Raw genomic sequence first — 20,615 nt, 5'->3', positions numbered from 1 at the left:
AGCCTTTTTATAATATCTCGTTGTTTTGTGCAGTGGCTCTTTAGTTTTGGCTCTAGAGTTTAGGGCAATTTCAACCATTACCATTGCATGATCGGCGTTCCCAAGAGAGCTGTGGGCATTCGTTGCACAGTCACTGGGAACTGTGGTCAGAAACAGATCTAGAAGTGATGCATGTTGTTCTTGCTGGTCTGGGAAATGAGTTGCGAACGTAACCATCAACTGCTTTTGCTCTTGTTGGCTCCTTACATCAAGTGGCTTCATGACTTGTCTCAAGCGATTTCCATTTTAAAAAATTAAGTTTTTGGGGGGTTTTTAAACAAGAAAAAAAAACAACATTTTAATGGTGAAATATATCGTCCGCCATTTTATGCTTATGCATAATTCAAATTCAAATTTTAATTCACATAATCATCATATTAAGGCCGTCTAGAAATCGTCTACGGATCAAATTTGATTTTATCTTATAATAACAAACACACTGGACAAATGTACGTAAAGTTGGTGTACAGTTTTCTTTAGGGTTTTTAAATTTTTTTTTTATTTTTATTTTTTTTTTTTTTAACCAAACAGGTGGTTATAATCAGCTATCGTGCTTCCTAATTTTCTGCGGAGCGGCGGAGCGCTACCAGAAGCTGGGACAAGGCAAATCAGTTACTTCACTTTTATTGTTCTTCAGTATTTCTATTGTGAATCGATCTAATTAAAATAAAATATAAGAAAAGGACATTATTGAAAAGTATACACAAAATTAACAAAAATATACAGATAAAAATAATAGGTGAACCTGAACGAGCGTCAGCGTCACCCCTACTGTAATCTTTTGCAACTTTTTTCAGTGGATTATTATTAACTGGACACTAATTAACCAGATCACCTAAAAAAAAATTTTTTTTTTTTTTTCAGTCATTATTTCGATATTTGAAAGGGGTGCTCACTTTTTAGTTACAACGTTAAAGTAAATCGATCCCCTATTTTTAAATTCGGAAAGAATTATTGGCCTTTGTTTTTTGTTTTTTTTCTGGTACTTATGCACTTTTGCTACCGTGCTGAAATAATGACAAATATTTCAAAAGCCATTCTTAACATTGAGAGGTGAGGTTTTTTTGTAACTATTCTGTACTTCCACCTAACAATTTAAACCGGTGTATTATAAACACCCCAACCACCCCGGAACGGCTTTGGAATAAACATCCCCCCCCCTCAACTGCGAAAGCCGTTCTTAACATGGGGAGATTTGGAAGGATATTTATTCCGAAAGCCGTTCTTAACATGGGGAGGTTGGGGGGTATTCCGAAAGCCGTTCTTAACATGGGGTGGTTTGGAATGTTTATAATATGCTGGGGCAGGTCGTAAAAAAAAAAACAATGCCCCCCCCCCTCAAAAAAAAAATCCGGTACTTAATGACGAGTGTGGACCCTGCGCAAACATCTGTCTATTTAGCCATGAAAAACTTTTTCAGGCCAAACTAAATTTAAAAAAAAGCCCCCCCAAAATGCCAAATTGATTTAAAACTCCAAAATAATCCATCGTGTTTTCTGTTTTGACTTTTTTTTTTCTTTGAGTAAATTTCATTTATACTTTTATTTTGTGCTTGTTTTTATTTTGTTTCATTTAAAATTTATTTTTATTTTAATCCATTTTAAATTTATTTTTATATTAATCCATTTTAAATTTATTTTTATTTTAATCCATTTTAAATTTATTTTTATATTAATTCATTTTAAATTTATTTTTATATTAATCCATTTTAAATTTATTTTTATTTTAATCCATTTTAAATTTATTTTCATATTAATTCATTCTAAATTTATTTTTATTTTAAATTTATTTTATTTTAATTCATTTTAAATTTATTTTATTTTAATTCATTTTAAATTTATTTTATTTTAATTCATTTTAAATTTGTTTTATTTTAATTCATTTTAAATTTATTTTATTTTAATTCATTTTAAATTTATTTTATTTTAATTCATTTTAAATTTATTTTATTTTAATTCATTTTAAATTTATTTTATTTTAATTCATTCTAAATTTATTTTTATATTAATTCATTCTAAATTTATTTTTATATTAATTCATTCTAAATTTATTTTTATATTAATTCATTCTAAATTTATTTTTATATTAATTCACTCTAAATTTATCTTTATATTAATTCATTCTAAATTTGTTATTTTATTTTCATTTTAAATTCATTTTTATTTTATCCAAATATTTTTTTTAATTTATAATAATAATAAAAAAAAATGCTTACGCAACTATTTGAGTGGACAAAGGACTTTGATACTTCTAATAATTTAAAGAAATAATTTAAATTATAAGAAGAATCGAAGTCATTTGTCCACTCAAATAGTTGGGTAAGCATTTTTTTTTTAATTATTATTATAAATGTACAAAAAAAATATTTGGATAAAATAAAAATGAATTTAAAATTCAATGAAATAACAAATTTAGAATGAAATAAAATTAAAATAAATTAAAAATTCAATAAAATAAAAACAAGCACAAAATAAAAGTATGAATGAAATTTACTCAAAGAAAGAAAAAAATCAAAACAGCAAACAACGATCGATTAATTTTGAGTTTTAAATCAATTTGGCATTTTCTTTGGCTTTTTAAAAATTATTTTAGCCTGAAAAAGTTTTTCATGGCTAAATAGACCAATGTTTGCACATGGTCCACACTCGTCATTAAGTACCAAAAATTCATAACAAAACAGAATTTGGGCTGGTTAATAAGACCCCCACCAGTGCCACCACCACCACCACCACAGGTATATCTGACCGTTGTTTTCCGGAGTTTTTATGACCGAAAACAAGCATCTTCTTTTCTAATTGACGACGGTGTTTTTAAACGGTGCCGTCAAGATCAAACGAATCGCCGATTCCATCGGTCACGTTATACAGACGAGTTATAGCCCTTGGCTTTCCTGACCGCAAAAAGGTCAAAGAGCATTAGGAGATAAATTGAATCGGACTCTTGACTCTTAATGTCCAGTTAAGGATGATCTGTAAAAATCTGTTATGTTGCCTAAATGTAGAGAGACGTCATCAATGTCAGTGAGTACAAACTGAGTTTCATAAATGCCGTTTTATAAACGATGTTTTTTTACGCTGTGTATTGTCAATGAGATTATTGATATTTGATTAAATAACGCTAACGTGATTTTTGGAATATTTCATCTTCGTTCCGTGACTGGTACGCACATTATATAGACTTTTCTATAATTTCTGTACTTTTAATTGCCGCAGCTTTCGTTAAGAGTCGCACTTTGTTTACAAAACCATTCAGCGGAAGTGACGTCAGATTAATTTTAAAGTACGGATGACCAACACTCTATATTATTTAACTTTTTTCTTAAAAACAAATATAAAAATAGAAGTTTTATTCAGTCTTTATTTGAACTTTTATAATCTTTATAATAAAAAAGAATATTTATGAACTGTTTTGAGGTGTTAGTAATTTTTTTTTTACGTCAAACAAAAATATAACTGTTGTAAAAATATTTATGAACTGATTTTTTTTTAACGAGATTCTGGCATCAGAAAAATGAAGGTCTTAATATCGTAAGAAGTACTTGCTGGTGACAATTTTAAATGTTATATTCGTTTGAAATAGACCCGATTATCCCGAAATTTTTTGGCGCACGTATGGAAGCGGTAACCCCCTCTGTAATTTTTTTATTTTAATTTTTGCTTTTTTTTCTTTTCGGCGGATTATTACAGAATGGTCACTAATCTACCAGATTATTTAAAAGAATAAAAATAAATAAATACTTAAAACTCTTAAGGGTGCTCTCTGCTCCGTTTCTAATACATTTTAGTAAATTGATCCCCCATTTTGCAAGCGTCGACATTTTCTGCCAAATTTCGCGAATTTAGCCCCTTTTTTTTTTTTTTTTTTTTTTTTTTAAAGCCAAACTGATTTTAAAAAGGCTAAATTCGAGAAATAAGTTGAAAAAAAGTTGATGCTTCCAAAATGTAACTTCAAATTTAAAAAAAAAATTTTTTTTTAATTATGATTTGTATCGTCGGGGATCAGTTTTCAGTTATAACGTTCTACTAAATTGAACAGAACACGCACTTTGTGACCATCACCGAGGAAACTACTGCGACTATTTTTAAAAAGGGGTTAGGAAGGAAACTTTCATAACTCCGTTCTACCCCCCCCCTCTCTCTCATCTAATCTATTTCATCCGCATCATCTCGCTTAAAAGAATCACGGCGACGGCGCTGTTTTACAATTTGTCATTGTGCAGAGGGGGACAACTCTCATTTACTAAGAGATTCGTTCATTTTTAGGACGCTCGCTCTGACAATATTTTTATTTTTATTAAATCAAAATATTAAAAAAAAAAAAAAACTACTACGAATTCTTTTAAATGTAAAAAAAAGTTGATAACACTAATACAAGATGTAGTTTTTACGTGACTGTTAAGAGAATCGTTTCTGTTGTCATATCATAATTTACGGCACTAAAACCAACGATATTTTCATTAGATGAAAACATTTTAAAAAAAGCAGCTGCCAACACTTTCTTCCACATTTTTTACGACTACTTTTTTTTTTTTTTTAATTAAAAAATAAACGTTATGGTGTTTTAAAAATAAAACTCTCTGCGGTGACTTTTTTTTTTTTTTTTTTCACTATAACAAAACTTATATTAATGACACCAACATCTAGTTTTTAACATTACAAAAAATTAAGGTATTCCGGCATAAAGCTCGAGACAATAGTCTCTAACCCCCTTTCACAACAAAAGGAACTAATTTCCCTATACACCGCTTTTGGTTACTATGAGAACAGTTAATTTTTGTGATGATTCGATTTTTAATAATAAACAATATACAGGACATTTTAAAGGTAAAACAATAATTGTTTAATAGTAATTATTAAAGAAAAAGTTAAAATTTGACTTTTTTGGCCTTTTTTATCTAAAAAATGTGGTTTTGTCTTTGAATTTGGCCTTTTTTGCTGAAAGATTTGGCTTCAAACATTTATTGTAGCCTACAATATACAGGATTTTTTATTTATTAATTTTTGTGATTCGAGGAATAAACCAATAAAATCTATTTTGTTTTTTTATTATTGTTGATTTTTTTTATTATTGTTGATTTTTTTTTATTATTATTGTTGATTTTTTTTTTTTTTAATTATTATTCGATCTGAAAACCCGCACAAATTATTAGTATCCTTGCCGCTAATTAATCGAAAAATCGTACGCGTTCTGCTGCACTTATGGAGAAAATTGTTGATGATGTTATACCTGCAGCAGCTGACCTGTGTTTTTTGGAGTATTCTCAGTATTCATATTAAGCAATGTAATTCTTTGTTATCGGTGGTGGCCATTTCTATACATGCAAGCAAGCGCATTTAAATTTGTCACAAAAAAGTAGTTTTTGGGATATTAATCAGTGTAGTTTATTATTAAAAATAAATATTAATATTTAAAATAAAATAAAATGTGTTTATTATTAAAAATCGAATCATCACAAAAATTAGCTGTTCCCATAGTAACCAAAAGCGGTGTATAGGGAAATTAGTTCCTTTTGTTGTGAAAGGGGGTTAGAGACTATTGTCTCGAGCTTTATGCCGGAATACCAAAATTAAATTGCGACTATAGTTGTAGAGGAATTGTAATGTTTATTAAAAAAAAAAAAAAAAAAAAAAAAAAAAAAAAAAAACAGCGATTCATTATTTATGTTAAATATTAGATGTTGGTGTTCTTAATATTATAAGCTTTGTTAAAAAAAAAAAACAAACAAAAAAAAACGCCGCAGCCTTTTTTCAAATTGTCACCCTTGTTTTTATTTCGTTAAAGACTAATTTTTAAAAACCTTACCATTACATTTCTGGCCTTAGGATCAAGATCAAAGTGTAGTATCTGTTCTTCAGATGCTACACTTCAATTTATTGTTCTCTGTTAGTGGGGGAGAAATCCTTCACGACTGAGACAATTTTTATTTTTTGTTCCTTTTCTCCACATTAAAAATGACCCTGGTGTCTAACTCTGTCCCGTGGGGAGGTATTGTAAATAGGAATAGTCGCGTAAAGACTACATTTTGTATTATTAATGTTATCAACTTTGTTAAATGAAAAAAAAAAATTGTTGCAGCTTTTTTTTTTTTATATGTTTTGATTGAATAAAAAATATCAGATCGAGCGTCCTAAATTATGAGATGAAAAAAAAAAAAAAAAAAATGAACGAAACGACAGTTCTCTCTCTCTCTCTCTCTCTCTCTCTCTCTCTCTCTGCACAATGACAAATTGTAAAGCAGAAGCAGCGCCAGAATCACAACTATAAGAAAATGCCCATTCCAAGAATGGACATTTTGCAAAATTTTACAGAAAATGTGTTATTTTTTAAAATTAAAACAACTTTGAAGGGTCAACAATAAATTAATTTAAATGAAACCGAAAAACCATTATCTAGTTCAATTTTTTTTTTTTTTTTTTAATTTATTTCATGCTTCGGTCATAGTTTAAAATACCGATTTCGCTCTCGAATTTTAAGAACAGGTGCGCGAAAAAAAAATGGCGTGTTCATTTTCGGCGATAAACTGTAAAAGTACCAAAGTAAAATACCGTAAAATTAGACCCGTTGAATTGTCAGATGTTTTTACTCATAGCCCCCAAAACGTGTTTTCGGCGACGTACACGAGTGAGGAGCCCCCCCCCTCCATGGTGAAATACGCCCACCGTAAAAAAAATTATCCTACCCCCCCCCCCTTTTTTCTTTTTTTTTAGACGGGAACTAACACCGGTCACGTGAGAGAGTCGCAGTATTTTTCTCGGTGATGTATGTACGTGTTCAATTTAGAAGAACGTTATAATTGAGAACTGATCCCCGACGATATATATATATTTATTTTCAATCTGAAAGTTAATTTTGTAATGGATGAGGTTAATGTGAAAACAAAGTGTAAACTGAGAAATTTAGAGGTGGGGGTCAATTTCGTAAACATTCGCCCCCTCCCCTTTAAAAAAATCTGAACTTTTCCAGGTGCTTATTCAAATTGGCACTTATGGCAGCAATTAATCAAACATCATAAACAAACAAAAAAAATCGTGGGGAATTTTCTAAGTTTTTTTTATCATCGAGCAGACAGGATCGCAAAAATCTATTTCAACACAGGAGTGAGTGCTGCTGATCTTGAAGAAATCAAAATGATGTTCTGAAAGGATGGTCTAATTATAATGCTTGGGTGGATGGGCTTGCTGCATTGCTCGGTAGACAAAGAAAACACAAAAGTCTTAAAACTTCCCCATCTTATAGTTATTTTGAACGCGTTTTATTTTTTTATTTATTAAATCTCGTACGTTACAAACGTAATATTTTCAATGTTACGCAAAAATAGTGGTGGTGGGGGTGCATGCTGTGATGACGTCATTAAAAACAGGTATTACGTCACAAGAAATAGGATCGACCGATTTGAATTGATAAATAAATACCTGCCTTGTCATGGTTTTCTTTTTCCGTGGGATTTGCCCTGTCTACTATCATAGAAAAGAATTAAATACGTTATTTTGTGTGTCCGTAAGTATACAAATTGGTTTTCATAAGTGCTTATTTTTGTCAGGTAAATCCTATCCCAGTCACTTAAATTATTTACAGTGAAATGAGATCGGCATGAATTCCCAAACAACCTATTACTTATAGTCAAGTGTCTTTTAGTTAAATTAAAAAAGAAGAAATATTTAAACACCAAGGTACATGGCGGTTTTCATCGTATACGTGAAACAGTAAACACCGAAATAAACTATGCCGAACAAAAAAATAATCACCATCTGTTTATCAATAAATTTTAAATTTCCAACACTTTGGGAATATTTTTATTAGGATGGCTCTCTTTGGTACTGTTCTGTCTGTGGTAACTGCAACGGTTCTAGTCAATATTAAGATAGGCAGATTGATAAAAGGATAACCAACGACTCCATACTCCCCAAATTTTTGATGACCTTGTGCCTAATTTGTTAAATTTTTGAGGCTTTGTATTACAGTCCACAGAGGTACAAAAAAGTTGTCAAAAAGCGAATATAATAACAAATGTTATCAAAGGCAAGATGAGTTACTTTTTACCTAACTGAATAAGTTTTTAGTGTTTTTATTCAATGTAAAATGTTTATACGATTCCTAAAACAAGGAATATTGAGCGCTACCCAAGAACAAAGTAAAAATGGCTGCGAGGTCTTTAAAATCTCGACAGAAACTTCAAAATAAAAAATAAATTAAAATGATGGTAGGAACCCGCCAAAATAAACATCACGGTAACACTTATCGGGTGGGTTTCTACCACTATGGTTTTCTTTCTTTCCTTTTTTTTTTTTTTTTTTTAAGTGATTATCGAAACTTTAAGAACATCGACCATTTTTTTTTTTTTTTTTTTTTTTATCCGGTAGCGCTCAATATTCCTTGTTTTGGGAATCGATTAAATATTTTACATAAATATTGAGTGGGTTTCTGACAGTATTTTGTATAGTTTTTTTAGTTTGAACTCATTTTTCCCAAACTTAATGTATTCAACAGCGAGCACGCCGCCATTTGTCTTTTACACATATACCGATAAACATTGTATGTATTTCGAACGAATAAGCATTTTACATTAAAAAAAACTAAAAACACTAAAATCTTATCCAGTTAGGTGTAAAAGTAATTTATCTTGCCTTTGATGACATTTATGGTTATTTTTTACGACGTGCCCCAGCGTATTATAAACACCCCAACCTCCCATGTTAAGAACGGATTTCGGAATAAAACTCCCCAATCCCGAAAGCCGTTCTTAATAGGGGGAGTTGGGGGGGGGGTATTCCAAACGCCGATCTTAACACGGGGTGGTTGGCGTATGCGGGGGGAGGGGGCACATCGTAAAAATTAACCACATTTATTTGTTTTGGCAACTTTTTCGTAACTATGTGTATAGTAAAACAACCCCACAGATTGTATCTAAGTATTATTTAATTAATATTGTGCCGATGGGGGCTGATAAGTATCTTAAAAAAAGATCGTCATTTGTAAGAAAATCTACCTTTAAACAGACATGAACGAGCGATACCGGTGTAAGACGAAAACATGCTCCTCCTGATTAATTACCCCCCCCCCCTCTGTCTCTGTCTGTCTGTCTGTCTGTCTCTCTCTCTCTCTCTCTCTCTCTCTCTCTCTCTCTCTCTCTCTCTCTCTCTCCTTATTTAAAACTCAACTTAATTAAAATGAAACTACAGAAAAAAAAATCTCTATGGTATACGCACCCGTCACAAAACGAAGATTTCATATTCTAAAAAAAAAAATCACATAAATTGAGCAAGTAGTTTTATTTTTAACTTAAAAAAATAACTGAGTAAAGTATCCTAAAACTTGTCTCGCCTGCCATTATGAAAAAATAAATAAAAAATAATAATCAAGGCTCAAAGGAAGATAACTCAACAATAATTCATAATTACTGGATTTTTTTCGACGAAATTTCATTAATTGCTTAAAAATAATTTTCCTTACAAAAATAAAACTATTTGAGCAATTTACGTGATTTTTGGAATATAACATTTTCGTTCCGCGACGAGTACATGCATGATAAAGATTTCTTTCTTTCTCTCTCTCTTTCTTTCTCTCTCTTTCTCTCTCTCTCTCTTATATATATGTATATTATAAGGTTGAATTCTGGACCTTTACCGTAATGTGTAAGTCACGTAGAGACGAGAAACACTCACACATATATACATCCAATAAGTAGTCAGTTTTATAAATACTGAGATCAGGTTATTTTTAAGGCGGTTTTTCCCTTTACCTCATTCTTGTAATTTGTTGTCTCTAGACAAGCGCAATGTTCGACACGATATCATGAAAGCAATAAAGAGAGGGGCACCTTGGATTGGGTTTATGTCGGTGGAGTATGGGGGTCAATGTCTAGAATCTCCCCTCCCCTCCCCTCCCCCAAATCTTTACAATGACGACCTGTATAAGTTTTCGGGGATGCTGAAAACGAATATATATTTTAAAATTGATGCAGCTGCAATAGTTTTCATATGAAGAAATTACTTTGGTTCACGTTAACTTTCACCGCCCCCCCCCCCTTACAATTTTTTTTTTCCTTTTCGTCCTTTTTCAATTATTTCTGCGGATTATTATCGATTGGACACTAAGCTACCAGATTATGAAAAACTGAAAAAAAAAAAAAAATCAATATTTAAAGATTTGGAAGGGGGTTCAATTTCACATACAACGTTCTCGTTCTAGTAAATCGATTCACCATTTCTTGAACTTGAATTTACGATAGTCTCGTTTTGATGTTGGAGCCTTCATCCTCCCATCATACCCCCACCACCACCATTACTTTTATTAATTTGCGATTTTTTTTGTACTTTGGGAAAGGTTGGTTTGTCACCCCCCCCCTTATTTTTTTTTTTTTGTTTATTTACGAATTTTTTACAACTTTCCCGCCTAGTGATAATTTTTTTGTTTTGTTGTTGTTTTTACTGCTTGAAAGCCGTTTGGGTTTTTGGGTATGCTGAAAACGAATATCGCATTTACATTTGCCGCAAACAAGTAGTTTTCCAGATATTAAGCAATTTAATTCAGTGGTGGTGGTGGAGTGGTGGACTGGTGGCCATTTCTGTACGCGCAAGCAAGTGCATATTTTTGACGCACGCGCGTCAAAAATATGCCCGTCGTTAACGTCGATCGTGACACTATACGTGAGAATGAGAACGCTTGAGTACCACCACCGAGTTGGTCGTGGCTTGAGACAAAAGACAATAACCCTAACTCCTTGGAAACGAGGAGATAGTGCTTAAAGGTAATTCCCCTTCTGCCACATTCTTGTATGCGTTCCATCTAACGGAAATGAAATAAAGATGTTTGGTTCTTATTTAGAATTTAACCTAATTTCGCCCCCTCAGAAAAAAAAAATCTTTGTACGTACCTGTCACGAAACGGAAATGTCATATATATATATATATATATATATATATATATATATATATATATCAAAAATCACGTAAATTGATCAAGTAGTCTTATTTTTATAAATAAAATCATTTTTAAACACTTTAAAGCGATTAATATAAAATGGGTAGCTTTACAAAGCTCATCTCAAGTTTGAATTATTGTGGACTTATCTGCCTTCTTTTGCTTGTTTTTTTTTTGTTTTTGTTTTTTTTCTAGATCGCGACGCGAGACAGTCTTAATTCATAAAATTTGATTTTCTTAGTTAAAAGTAAAATTACTTGATCAATCAGTATTATTTGGAATCTTTGCGTCACTGTTCTCTTCGCACTCACGGACTATTGCCATTTCTACACTCATGACGCTCAAGATGAGAACAGTAGTCCGAAGATTCCAAATAATACGAATAACCAATCCTCATCTCAAAAATTCAGAAACGTTATACTTGATCAATTTCATAATTTTTGGAATATGATATTTTTGTTCTGTGGCAAGGGTGTTTCCGTTTTTTTTGTTTTTTTTTTTTAATTAGGTTGAATTCTAAATGAGAAACGATTTTTATTCTAATCTTCGAAATTCATATAGCCGTATGTTTCTGTGGCATTCAAAGATGTCAGTCGAGAAGAAAAAGGCGGTGGAGATGGAGAGTGTCCTTGAGTGGGTTGAAGGTGAATGTTAAAGCTGCGATTTCAACTTTAGACATATTCCGTCTCCCGCCCCGCCAAAAAATGTTTTCAAAATTTCCTTTCGAATTCCGAAGAGTCGCCGTAGTGAACACAGGCCACCTATTTCCTATTTTAGTCACGTAAATTATTCAGGGTGAAATGTTTCGAAATTTGCTTTATCGAGCGTGTTCAAGTTAACGTTAAAATGAAAATTCGCCAGGAAAAATATAGTCGCCAGCTTCATAAATGAGTTGCGAAAGAGGCTTGCAAAGAAAAAAAAGACAGCAATTTAATTCACGTTCTATAATGCTGTCTTTTAAGTAGAAAATTAAACATTTTTCTCAACTTGTGTATAAAAATAGCGACTATATTTTTCCTGGCAGATTTTCATTTCGGCGTTTTATCTGAACATCGTACAGTAATAACAAGTTAACTACGATTAAACGTGCTATAACTTGGATTTTTTAAAATTATTTTATTTTTATTTGGTATTTTTTATTATCGCACCACCCATCGTATTTTAATTGAAAAAAAGATTCTACTTTATGTAGGCAATTTACATAGAAATATTCACAAAAGGGAATTTTGAAAAAACATATTTTAGACTTTACAGTGGGGAAATGTAGGTATTTATGGCACGGTAAAATAAAAGTTAAATTTTGTCTAATAAATTCTAAAAAAGGGATTAAATTAAAGAAAATAACAAAGTATATTATGTATTTTTAACTGGCCTTTCCGATGCAGCAATCGGATTTTAGAAAAAATAAATAACAAAGGAACAACAAACATAATTGCAAAAAAACCCTTGTTCAAAATTATTGGCACGGCTTTGTTTTTCTTTTAGTATCAGTATAATATCAATCAATTTCCGGTTTACGTGCTTTCTGAACTTTTTTATAGCCATATTATGCTTGTTTAACGCTAATTCAGTGAATAATTTTTTTCAGATAATTTTTAGATAGCGATTTATTTAAACTATTATAAGTGACTAAATTATAATTTTCAATCGCCATGGTTAAAACTAAGGAACACAGCGAAGACGTCAGGAAGCTTGTTGTAGCATGCCATACCAATGGGGAGGGCTATGATAAGATTTCAAAGAAGCTAAACCTTCCCAAATCCACTGTTAGAGCCATAATAAACAAGTTCAAATCGCAAGGCCACGTTATGAGTTTAGAGGGTAGAGGGAGAAAAAGGATTCTTTCCCCAAGAGATGAACGGAAAATTGTTCGACAAGTAAAACAAAACCCAAAGATCTCTGTTGGGGAGATTGTTGATGAACAGAGCACCTCTGGAGTGAATGTATCTCGACATACAGTTGGTAGAGTTTTGAAGAGAGCTGGTTTAAAAGCATGTCGTCCGAGAAAGACTCCCTTATTGAAGCCTATGCACCTGAAAGCAAGGCTAGCCTTTGCAAAACGTCATATTGATAAAGATGTTGCATTCTGGAAACGTGTTCTATGGACTGACGAAACGAAAATAGTTATTTGGCCATAATAAAGTGTCTTATATTTACAGAAAATCTGGCGAAGCTTTCCTGCCTAAGAACACCATACCCACAGTGAAGCACGGTGGAGGCAGTTTGATGTTTTGGGGATCCTTTGCTGCCTCTGGACCAGGGCGACTTGTTAAGGTCACAGGTAGCATAAAAAAGGAAGATTATGTTAAAATATTGGATGAAAACCTGAAAGACTCTGCTAAAGAGCTCTCACTTGGTCGTCGTTGGTGGTTCATGCAAGATAATGACCCAAAGCATTCGGCTAAACTGACTAAGAAATGGCTTGAGGACAATCATATTAATGTTTTGGAGTGGCCATCACAAAGCCCAGACCTTAATCCAATTGAAAATTTATGGAGAACATTAAAATTGAGGGTAATGCAAAGGAAGCCTAAGAATCTTATTCAATTGGAGGATTATTGTCAGGAAGAGTGGGCTAAAATTACTACTGAAGAGTGCAACAACTTGGTTGTAAACTATGAAAAGCGACTGAGGAAGGTAATCAAGGCCAAAGGCTATACAATTGATTATTAAATAAATCGTGCCAATAATTTTGAACAAGGGTTTTTTGCAATTATGTTTGTTGTTCCTTTGTTATTTATTTTTTCTAAAATCCGATTGCTGCATCGGAAAGGCCAGTTAAAAATACATAATATACTTTGTTATTTTCTTTAATTTAATCCCTTTTTTAGAATTTATTAGACAAAATTTAACTTTTATTTTACCGTGCCAATAAATATGATCATCACTGTATATATATATATATATATATATATATATATATATGTCCTCCTCCACATACAGCACTGTTTCAGAGCTCATCAGTGCGGCTAGACAAGCAAGCCAGGGTCGAAACCCGATCGCCCAAACGACAGTCGGGACTTCTAACCGTTGTGCTATACGGTTGCTGCTATGTGGGCAGTGAATTAACAATGTTTTGACATTGTCCAAAGTACCAAAGCTCAATTTGTTTACACAAAGACGCTTAATACGCTAATGGTATTGCTCAACCTACCATAGTGAGCATTGTGTGTATATATGTGTGTGTGTGTGTATATATATGTATGTATATGTGTGTATATGTATATATGTGGGTCTGTGAAAATATTTAACTGATAAACTCTTATAAAACACTGAAATTAATAGGAAATAGTAATCTTACATCAAGGATGGTTCATAAGACTAAAATCTTTGGATAGATGAATGCATACGGAAACATGTCGGCAAGTTGAAATGCAAAATCCTCATTTCAATTTGCCGACATTTCTCTATTACTTTTGCGCATGCACAAATTCATTCATAGCTTGAAGTGGTTTAATTTTAAATCTTTCTTACTTATCTGTCGATAGCTCAAACGATAGAGAACGCTGTTGGAGTACTGTTTTGGTTTCGATTCTAACACCCAAGTTATTTTTTATTTCAACTTTTGAAATCAGTACTTTATATTAGGTACAATATAATATTCAATAGAGAATTTCTCCTGTAATAATAAATACGAAATCTGCATGAATTAAAATATACTTAAGCGTAAAACATTCAAAATTCAACAGTTTATAGGACCAAAACAAGTACAGATTTTTTTTTAATAAATACATTTATGTTACTTGTTTTGATCGGACTATTGTTCTCATCTTGACTGTTATTTGTGCAACGTTTCGGTCGGATTGTCCTTCGACCGTCTCCAGGCATGTTGGTTGTTGTTTGAAAAGAAAAGTGAAACCGACCAAAACGTTGCACAAATAACGCTCACGATGAGAACATTAGTCCGATCAATGTAAGTAATATTAACAATCAGCCCTCATCTAAAAAATTCAGAACTGTAAATAAATGCTCTCTATCGCCTCTACAACAGCGGAGTTACTATCTTTTAAAAGCATATCTGAGAAAATTGACCACGTCCTATCTGCTTATCCTTCAGCTTGCATTCACATATGTGGAGACTTCAATGTTCACAATGTGGAATGGTTGACCCACTCAAACAAGACCGATGATGAGGGGAGGTTCTGTCATGATTTCTCCATGTAATATATATATATATATATATATATATATATATATATATATATATATATATATATATATATATATATATATATTTCTTAAAAAAACAGTTTTCAGTTCATGACAGAACATGTTTCAGAGTAATCAGATTTTTTTAACGTTCCACACTGTAGGTGGTAATGCCTGGGATGCTTTCAGATTTTGTTGGAGCAAGGTTTAAAGTCTTGCGCTGGTCTTGCGTATGTGTCAAATATTTATACTTAAGCGTATTTTACGACCGGGAAATGTTTCCCCCTCCCTCCCGCTAGTTTCTATATAAATTTAACGAAGAATGAGCATCCACTTCCGGATCAGCTAGCTAAGGTGTCGGTTAACTTCCCTTACTTCACCCTTACTAAAAATGGAAGAGGGGTCATTTTTTTTTTTTCGACAATGAAATAGTGTGGGAACAATATTTAATGTTAATCATGTTTTTTTTGTCTTTTTTTTTTGTCTTTTTTTTTTTAAATGAAACCTTGGTCCTTGTTCCTTTAATTGAAAAAAAAATTAGGGTTTGAATTACATTTAAGCTTGGAAAGACAGGGGGTCGAATTATTCAATATATTTTGCGCATTCGTAAGGTCAGTTTCTGACACACAAGCAGTTCTGACTACGATTGGAGTCCGAAGCATTTACAAACTTCTACTGAATCTGTGGTAGATTAGAAATTGATGTGCGAGATGAAACAAACTCCTTTTCTTTCTTTGTTCGTTCGACTTCCTCTTCTTTCTTTCCTTTTCACTTTTATCGTCAGATTTTTACATCGAGTTTCGGTTCGGATGGATGCTAAAATTCAAATGGTAGTGAGTGCTCACCCTCTTTTTATTTTTTTTCTCTGATCCATACTTTCAACCAATGGAGATATTTCCAAACCTAAAAAAAATAACACCTATATGTGAATGTAATAATTCAATGAAATTCTGCATGTGGTGACTTGAACAGAAATTCAGTGTTCTTTCTGGACACCGTACCGTGACGCCTGCCTCGACTCTCCAAACGCCCCTCTCAGGTGACTGGAATGCGAGATGCTGACATTCCTTTAAGTCTGATGCTTGATTTCCACTAAACACATGCCACCTAGAAAGCAAACTCTCTAAAACATACCAACTACCTACAACGGAACTTTGAAACGGACGTTGTCTGATTCCTGCTCAAGAACTCTAAATTTCTCTACAGTTTTTGGAATATTTATTTGCACAAGATATAAAAATATGTAGTGAACAAATTAAGCACAATGCCACTCAAAAGCGAGTATAATAGGTGTCGTTGGTCATCCTTGGTTTAAAATCCTTAAAATTCTCTATTCTACTCTTAACTAGAAATATTTCAGTCACCATAATACCACATTCACTCCAGAGGCTGTACTGCTTAAGGTGAACCCAAATTTGAAAAAGTTTTATTGAATTATTTACAGTAACTTTGGTCTTTAAATTGTTGATATATAAATATATTTTGTTTGTTAATTCAGGTTTTCTGATCTCATTCTCCAAATTCTGTTGTTTAGTTAGCACTTGCTAACTGGTGACCCATTCCTGTTTTTATATACCTTATATTTCGGCGTATAAAGTTTTAAAAAATCAACTTTAAAAACCGATATTTCATAAAATACCGGGTGTTGCAATCTCCAGCCTAGGTTAAACAACCATGGTTTCGTGATTTAGCATTCGTCTTATACAACCGATATATGATAAATTTATTAAAATTTGCTCCAATTTTGTACCTCGTCTTATCTGACGGTCGCCTTATATGCCGAAATATATGGTATCTTTCATTCGCTAATTTAAGTGCTTTATTAATTGTTTAGCGCTGTTTTTTTTTTTTTTTTTTTTTTTTTTTTTGTTTTTTGCACTTCCCAAAGACTTCACCAAAATACACGACATGTAATTAAAACTACACATTTGAAGACAGCCGATACAAATATAAAGGTATAATTACATTTCGGCGAATTGTACTTATTTATGACTAGCAGGTCACTCAGCGTTGCCTGCTCGTAAAATATTCATAAATATATTTTAATTCATACAAAAACTGAGACACATGCTTGCGAGTATTGTTTTTGTTTCTAAACAGTTCACGTCTTGTAAGTAAAAAAAAAGAAAGAAAAATCTGGCTGAGATCGAAACCCAAACCTAAAGACACTGAATCAAGTATGATAATCATTAGATAAGCTTGACACGATCTTTACAAAGTGTTTTCAAACCTACTTATTCTTAACATAAGGAATCTGTCATGTGAACGATTCACGCGTGCGCATTCAGGAAACCGTTAGCAAACAGATAAAAATCCGATGCCTTCCCACCCCGTACCAATTTTTAAATTTCGACCCCTTAGCATTCCCCGGATGAAAACTGATTAAAAAGTTTTCCACATGTTCGAATAATCTATATACCAAATTTCGAGTCTTGATATCTAAGATTCTCTGAGTATATTGGTTGAGAAGTGCCCTCACACACATTTTCATAGATATATAGATTTTTTTAAAGATGAAGCTTGCTTTTAGCATGCAACTTATTGTCTTTCGTCAACGCTTTTTGCAAGGATAAGGCTTCTGCAGAAGGGATCTTATTTTACTTTTGAATGCTTTCGCTCTGACCATGCCTTTGCCCCCCACCCCCCATACACACCTTTTTAGCACTGCCCGAAAGGATACCCAAATGAACCCAGAGCGCCTTAGATTTCCCATGAAACAGAAACTAAGCTAATTAATTGCCTCACTTTAATTGTATAAGCTCTACGGACCATGTTTTACAGTACTCCACCCCAAAACAATGTTAAATTCTTTCATTAACCTAAAAAGAAATTTTTTTTTTAAATGTTTCTCTTTCATTCTCTCTTTCTTTCTCATTCTCTCTCTCGTTCTCTCTCTCTCATTTACTCATTCTCTCTCTCTCATTTACTCATTCTCTCTCTCTCCCATTCTCTCTCTCTCCCATTCTCTCTCTCTCCCATTCTCTCTCTCTCCCATTCTCTCTCTCTCTCCCATTCTCTCTCTCTCTCTCTCTCTCTCTCTCTCTCATTCCCTCTCTCTCTCTCTCTCATTCCCTCTCTCTCTCTCTCTCTCTCATTCCCTCTCTCTCATTCCCTCTCTCTCTCTCTCTCTCTCTCTCTCTCATTCCCTCTCTCTCTCTCTCATTCCCTCTCTCTCTCTCTCATTCCCTCTCTCTCTCTCTCTCATTCCCTCTCTCTCTCTCTCTCATTCCCTCTCTCTCTCTCTCTCATTCCCTCTCTCTCTCTCTCATTCCCTCTCTCTCTCTCTCATTCCCTCTCTCTCTCTCATTCCCTCTCTCTCTCATTCCCTCTCTCTCTCATTCCCTCTCTCTCTCATTCCCTCTCTCTCTCATTCCCTCTCTCTCTCATTCCCTCTCTCTCTCTCATTCCCTCTCTCTCTCATTCCCTCTCTCTCTCTCATTCCCTCTCTCTCTCTCATTCCCTCTCTCTCTCTCTCTCATTCCCTCTCTCTCTCTCATTCCCTCTCTCTCTCTCATTCCCTCTCTCTCTCCCATTCTCTCTCTCTCTCATTCTCTCTCTCTCCCATTCTCTCTCTCTCTCCCATTCTCTCTCTCTCTCTCTCTCCCATTCTCTCTCTCTCCCATTCTCTCTCTCTCCCATTCTCTCTCATTCCCTCTCTCTCATTCCCTCTCTCTCATTCCCTCTCTCTCATTCTCTCTCTCTCATTCTCTCTCTCTCCCTCTCTCATTCTCTCTCTCTCTCATTCTCTCTCTTTCTCTCATTAACTTAAGAAAAAAAAACTTATGTATGCTACGTACGCAATAGTTCGGAAATAAGTGATTATTTTTATGTTAAATTTATATGCAGAATTGATTCCCGATTTTAAATTCGGAGATAACCGTTTTTCTTGTTTTTGTTTTCATCTTTGAATCTCCCAAGTGTTTTATGATGTTCATCCATAATCGCCTAAAGTAAATAGGATCTTTTTTTTTGCAAGTGTGTAGGAGCTTGAGCGGAGGGTCCTCCTTTCCGATTTTACCTTGCGTTTAAATGTAGATACAGTTTTCTTTTAAATTTGGAAGACTTTTTTAATGTTTAGTTTATTAGATTTTGATAGACGCATTTTGAGATTTTCACGTCATTTTTCCCCTATTTTATTCACTTGTGCTATTTATAAGTAAATTCATAACACACAATCTTACATTGGTGATATTGGGTGAATATAAAAATGTGTACGTATATATTCCTTGTAATAGTCAAAATTCATAGCGTACATATATATATATATAGAGAGAGAGAGAGAGAGAATATAAAAGTGTATACATTTTTTAAGGTATATATTCCTTATAAAATAGTCAAAATTGTTACGAATATTAAGCTCAATGAAAATACCTTCAGAGCATATATTCTGTGAATGTACATTCCATTTACAAGTGCGACTTTTATTTTCAGAGATCGTTTGAAAATATGAAGATAGACATATAGCCTTATATATATATATATATATATATATATATATATATATATATATATATATATATATATATGCCTGATGAATCCTAGCGTGGATGAAACGCGGAATATTCTGTGTAGCTTAATCGCCATATATATATTTTATAACTTACTATATATAAAAAAAATCACTTATCCCTTATTAAAAGATGGAATCGTCCGATCGTCGAATAAGATTCTAGCTAGGGCGCAAGCAAAACCATCTACAACAGATCGATATATCACCGAATTCATCTTCTATACGTTGTTGTTCGCCCCAGTCGAGGATACGTCTTCGACGCTCAGTAACGGTGGCTTTGTTGTCGTCAGACTAAGACGTGCTTGCTTCATTCCAGGCTTTATCTTCTCACTGAAAACTGGTTAGTTTATTGCTGATTGCCTGAGACGCCTCAACTTGGAAATGCCAACGGGGCTGCTCAGGCATTTTTTGTAGGCCAGAGTGTACTGCTCCTAGCACACTGGCTTTTTAAAACCCACCTGACCTTGTTACAAATTTACTACAGAGGAGGTAAATAAATATATGTATTAACTTGTCCCTTTTTATTGTTTTGTGCTTGTTATGTAGTCGACAGATCTATTTTTCTTTTTAATTTGTCGTTCTAAGCAAAAACAATGTTACGTACTTAGTTTTCATGTCGAAAATAGTAATATATCCCAAAATTACGAAAAATTACTGAGTAGAAAGATTTTTATAGTTGTCATTTTTGCGGAAAATTGGGTAAAATCGCATTTTTCATAGACGTTATATAGTAGACAGTAGGGGGTCTACATGCAGGGGGGGGGGGTAATAACTCGGAAAGGAATATTTTAAATAACTTGTCATGGCTGCAATATTTGTTGTCTATAGCGATAGACTTTCTTTGGTTTTTTTTTTATTAAAAACACAATAGAGTTGTTCTATTCGATGAATTTTCGTAATTTTTGGATATATTACTATTTTCGACATGACAAGTACGTAATATTGCTTAAAACGATATATTTTTTTTAATCGATTTTATGTCTTCTAGATCTTAATA

At 33.0% G+C, this 20,615-nt stretch overlaps 1 protein-coding gene across 3 annotated transcripts in view; it reads left to right on the top strand.

The window, feature by feature from the left end:
* Positions 1-20,615, top strand: part of LOC145261217 (solute carrier family 2, facilitated glucose transporter member 1-like) — a 189,576-nt gene that overhangs the window by 25,572 nt on the left and 143,389 nt on the right. The window contains exon 1 of one of the 3 annotated variants that reach the window (XM_080119567.1): positions 2,905-3,059. The exons of 1 other annotated variant lie outside the window; for it this stretch is intronic. In XM_080119567.1, coding sequence (XP_079975693.1) covers positions 3,024-3,059 — 36 coding nt within the window. In that variant the 5' untranslated portion in view covers positions 2,905-3,023. Of the gene's footprint in view, positions 1-2,904; positions 3,060-20,615 lie in introns of those variants that run through there. One more of the 3 variants, XM_080119570.1, reaches the window with a different exon arrangement.

The sequence above is a fragment of the Euprymna scolopes genome, chromosome 37 (assembly GCF_053919585.1).
Source record: "Euprymna scolopes isolate OS-2025 chromosome 37, ASM5391958v1, whole genome shotgun sequence".
Lineage (NCBI taxonomy): Eukaryota > Metazoa > Mollusca > Cephalopoda > Sepiida > Sepiolidae > Euprymna > Euprymna scolopes.
The sequence above is the reverse complement of the archived record's forward strand: the minus strand, read 5'-3'. Positions and strand labels throughout refer to the sequence as shown.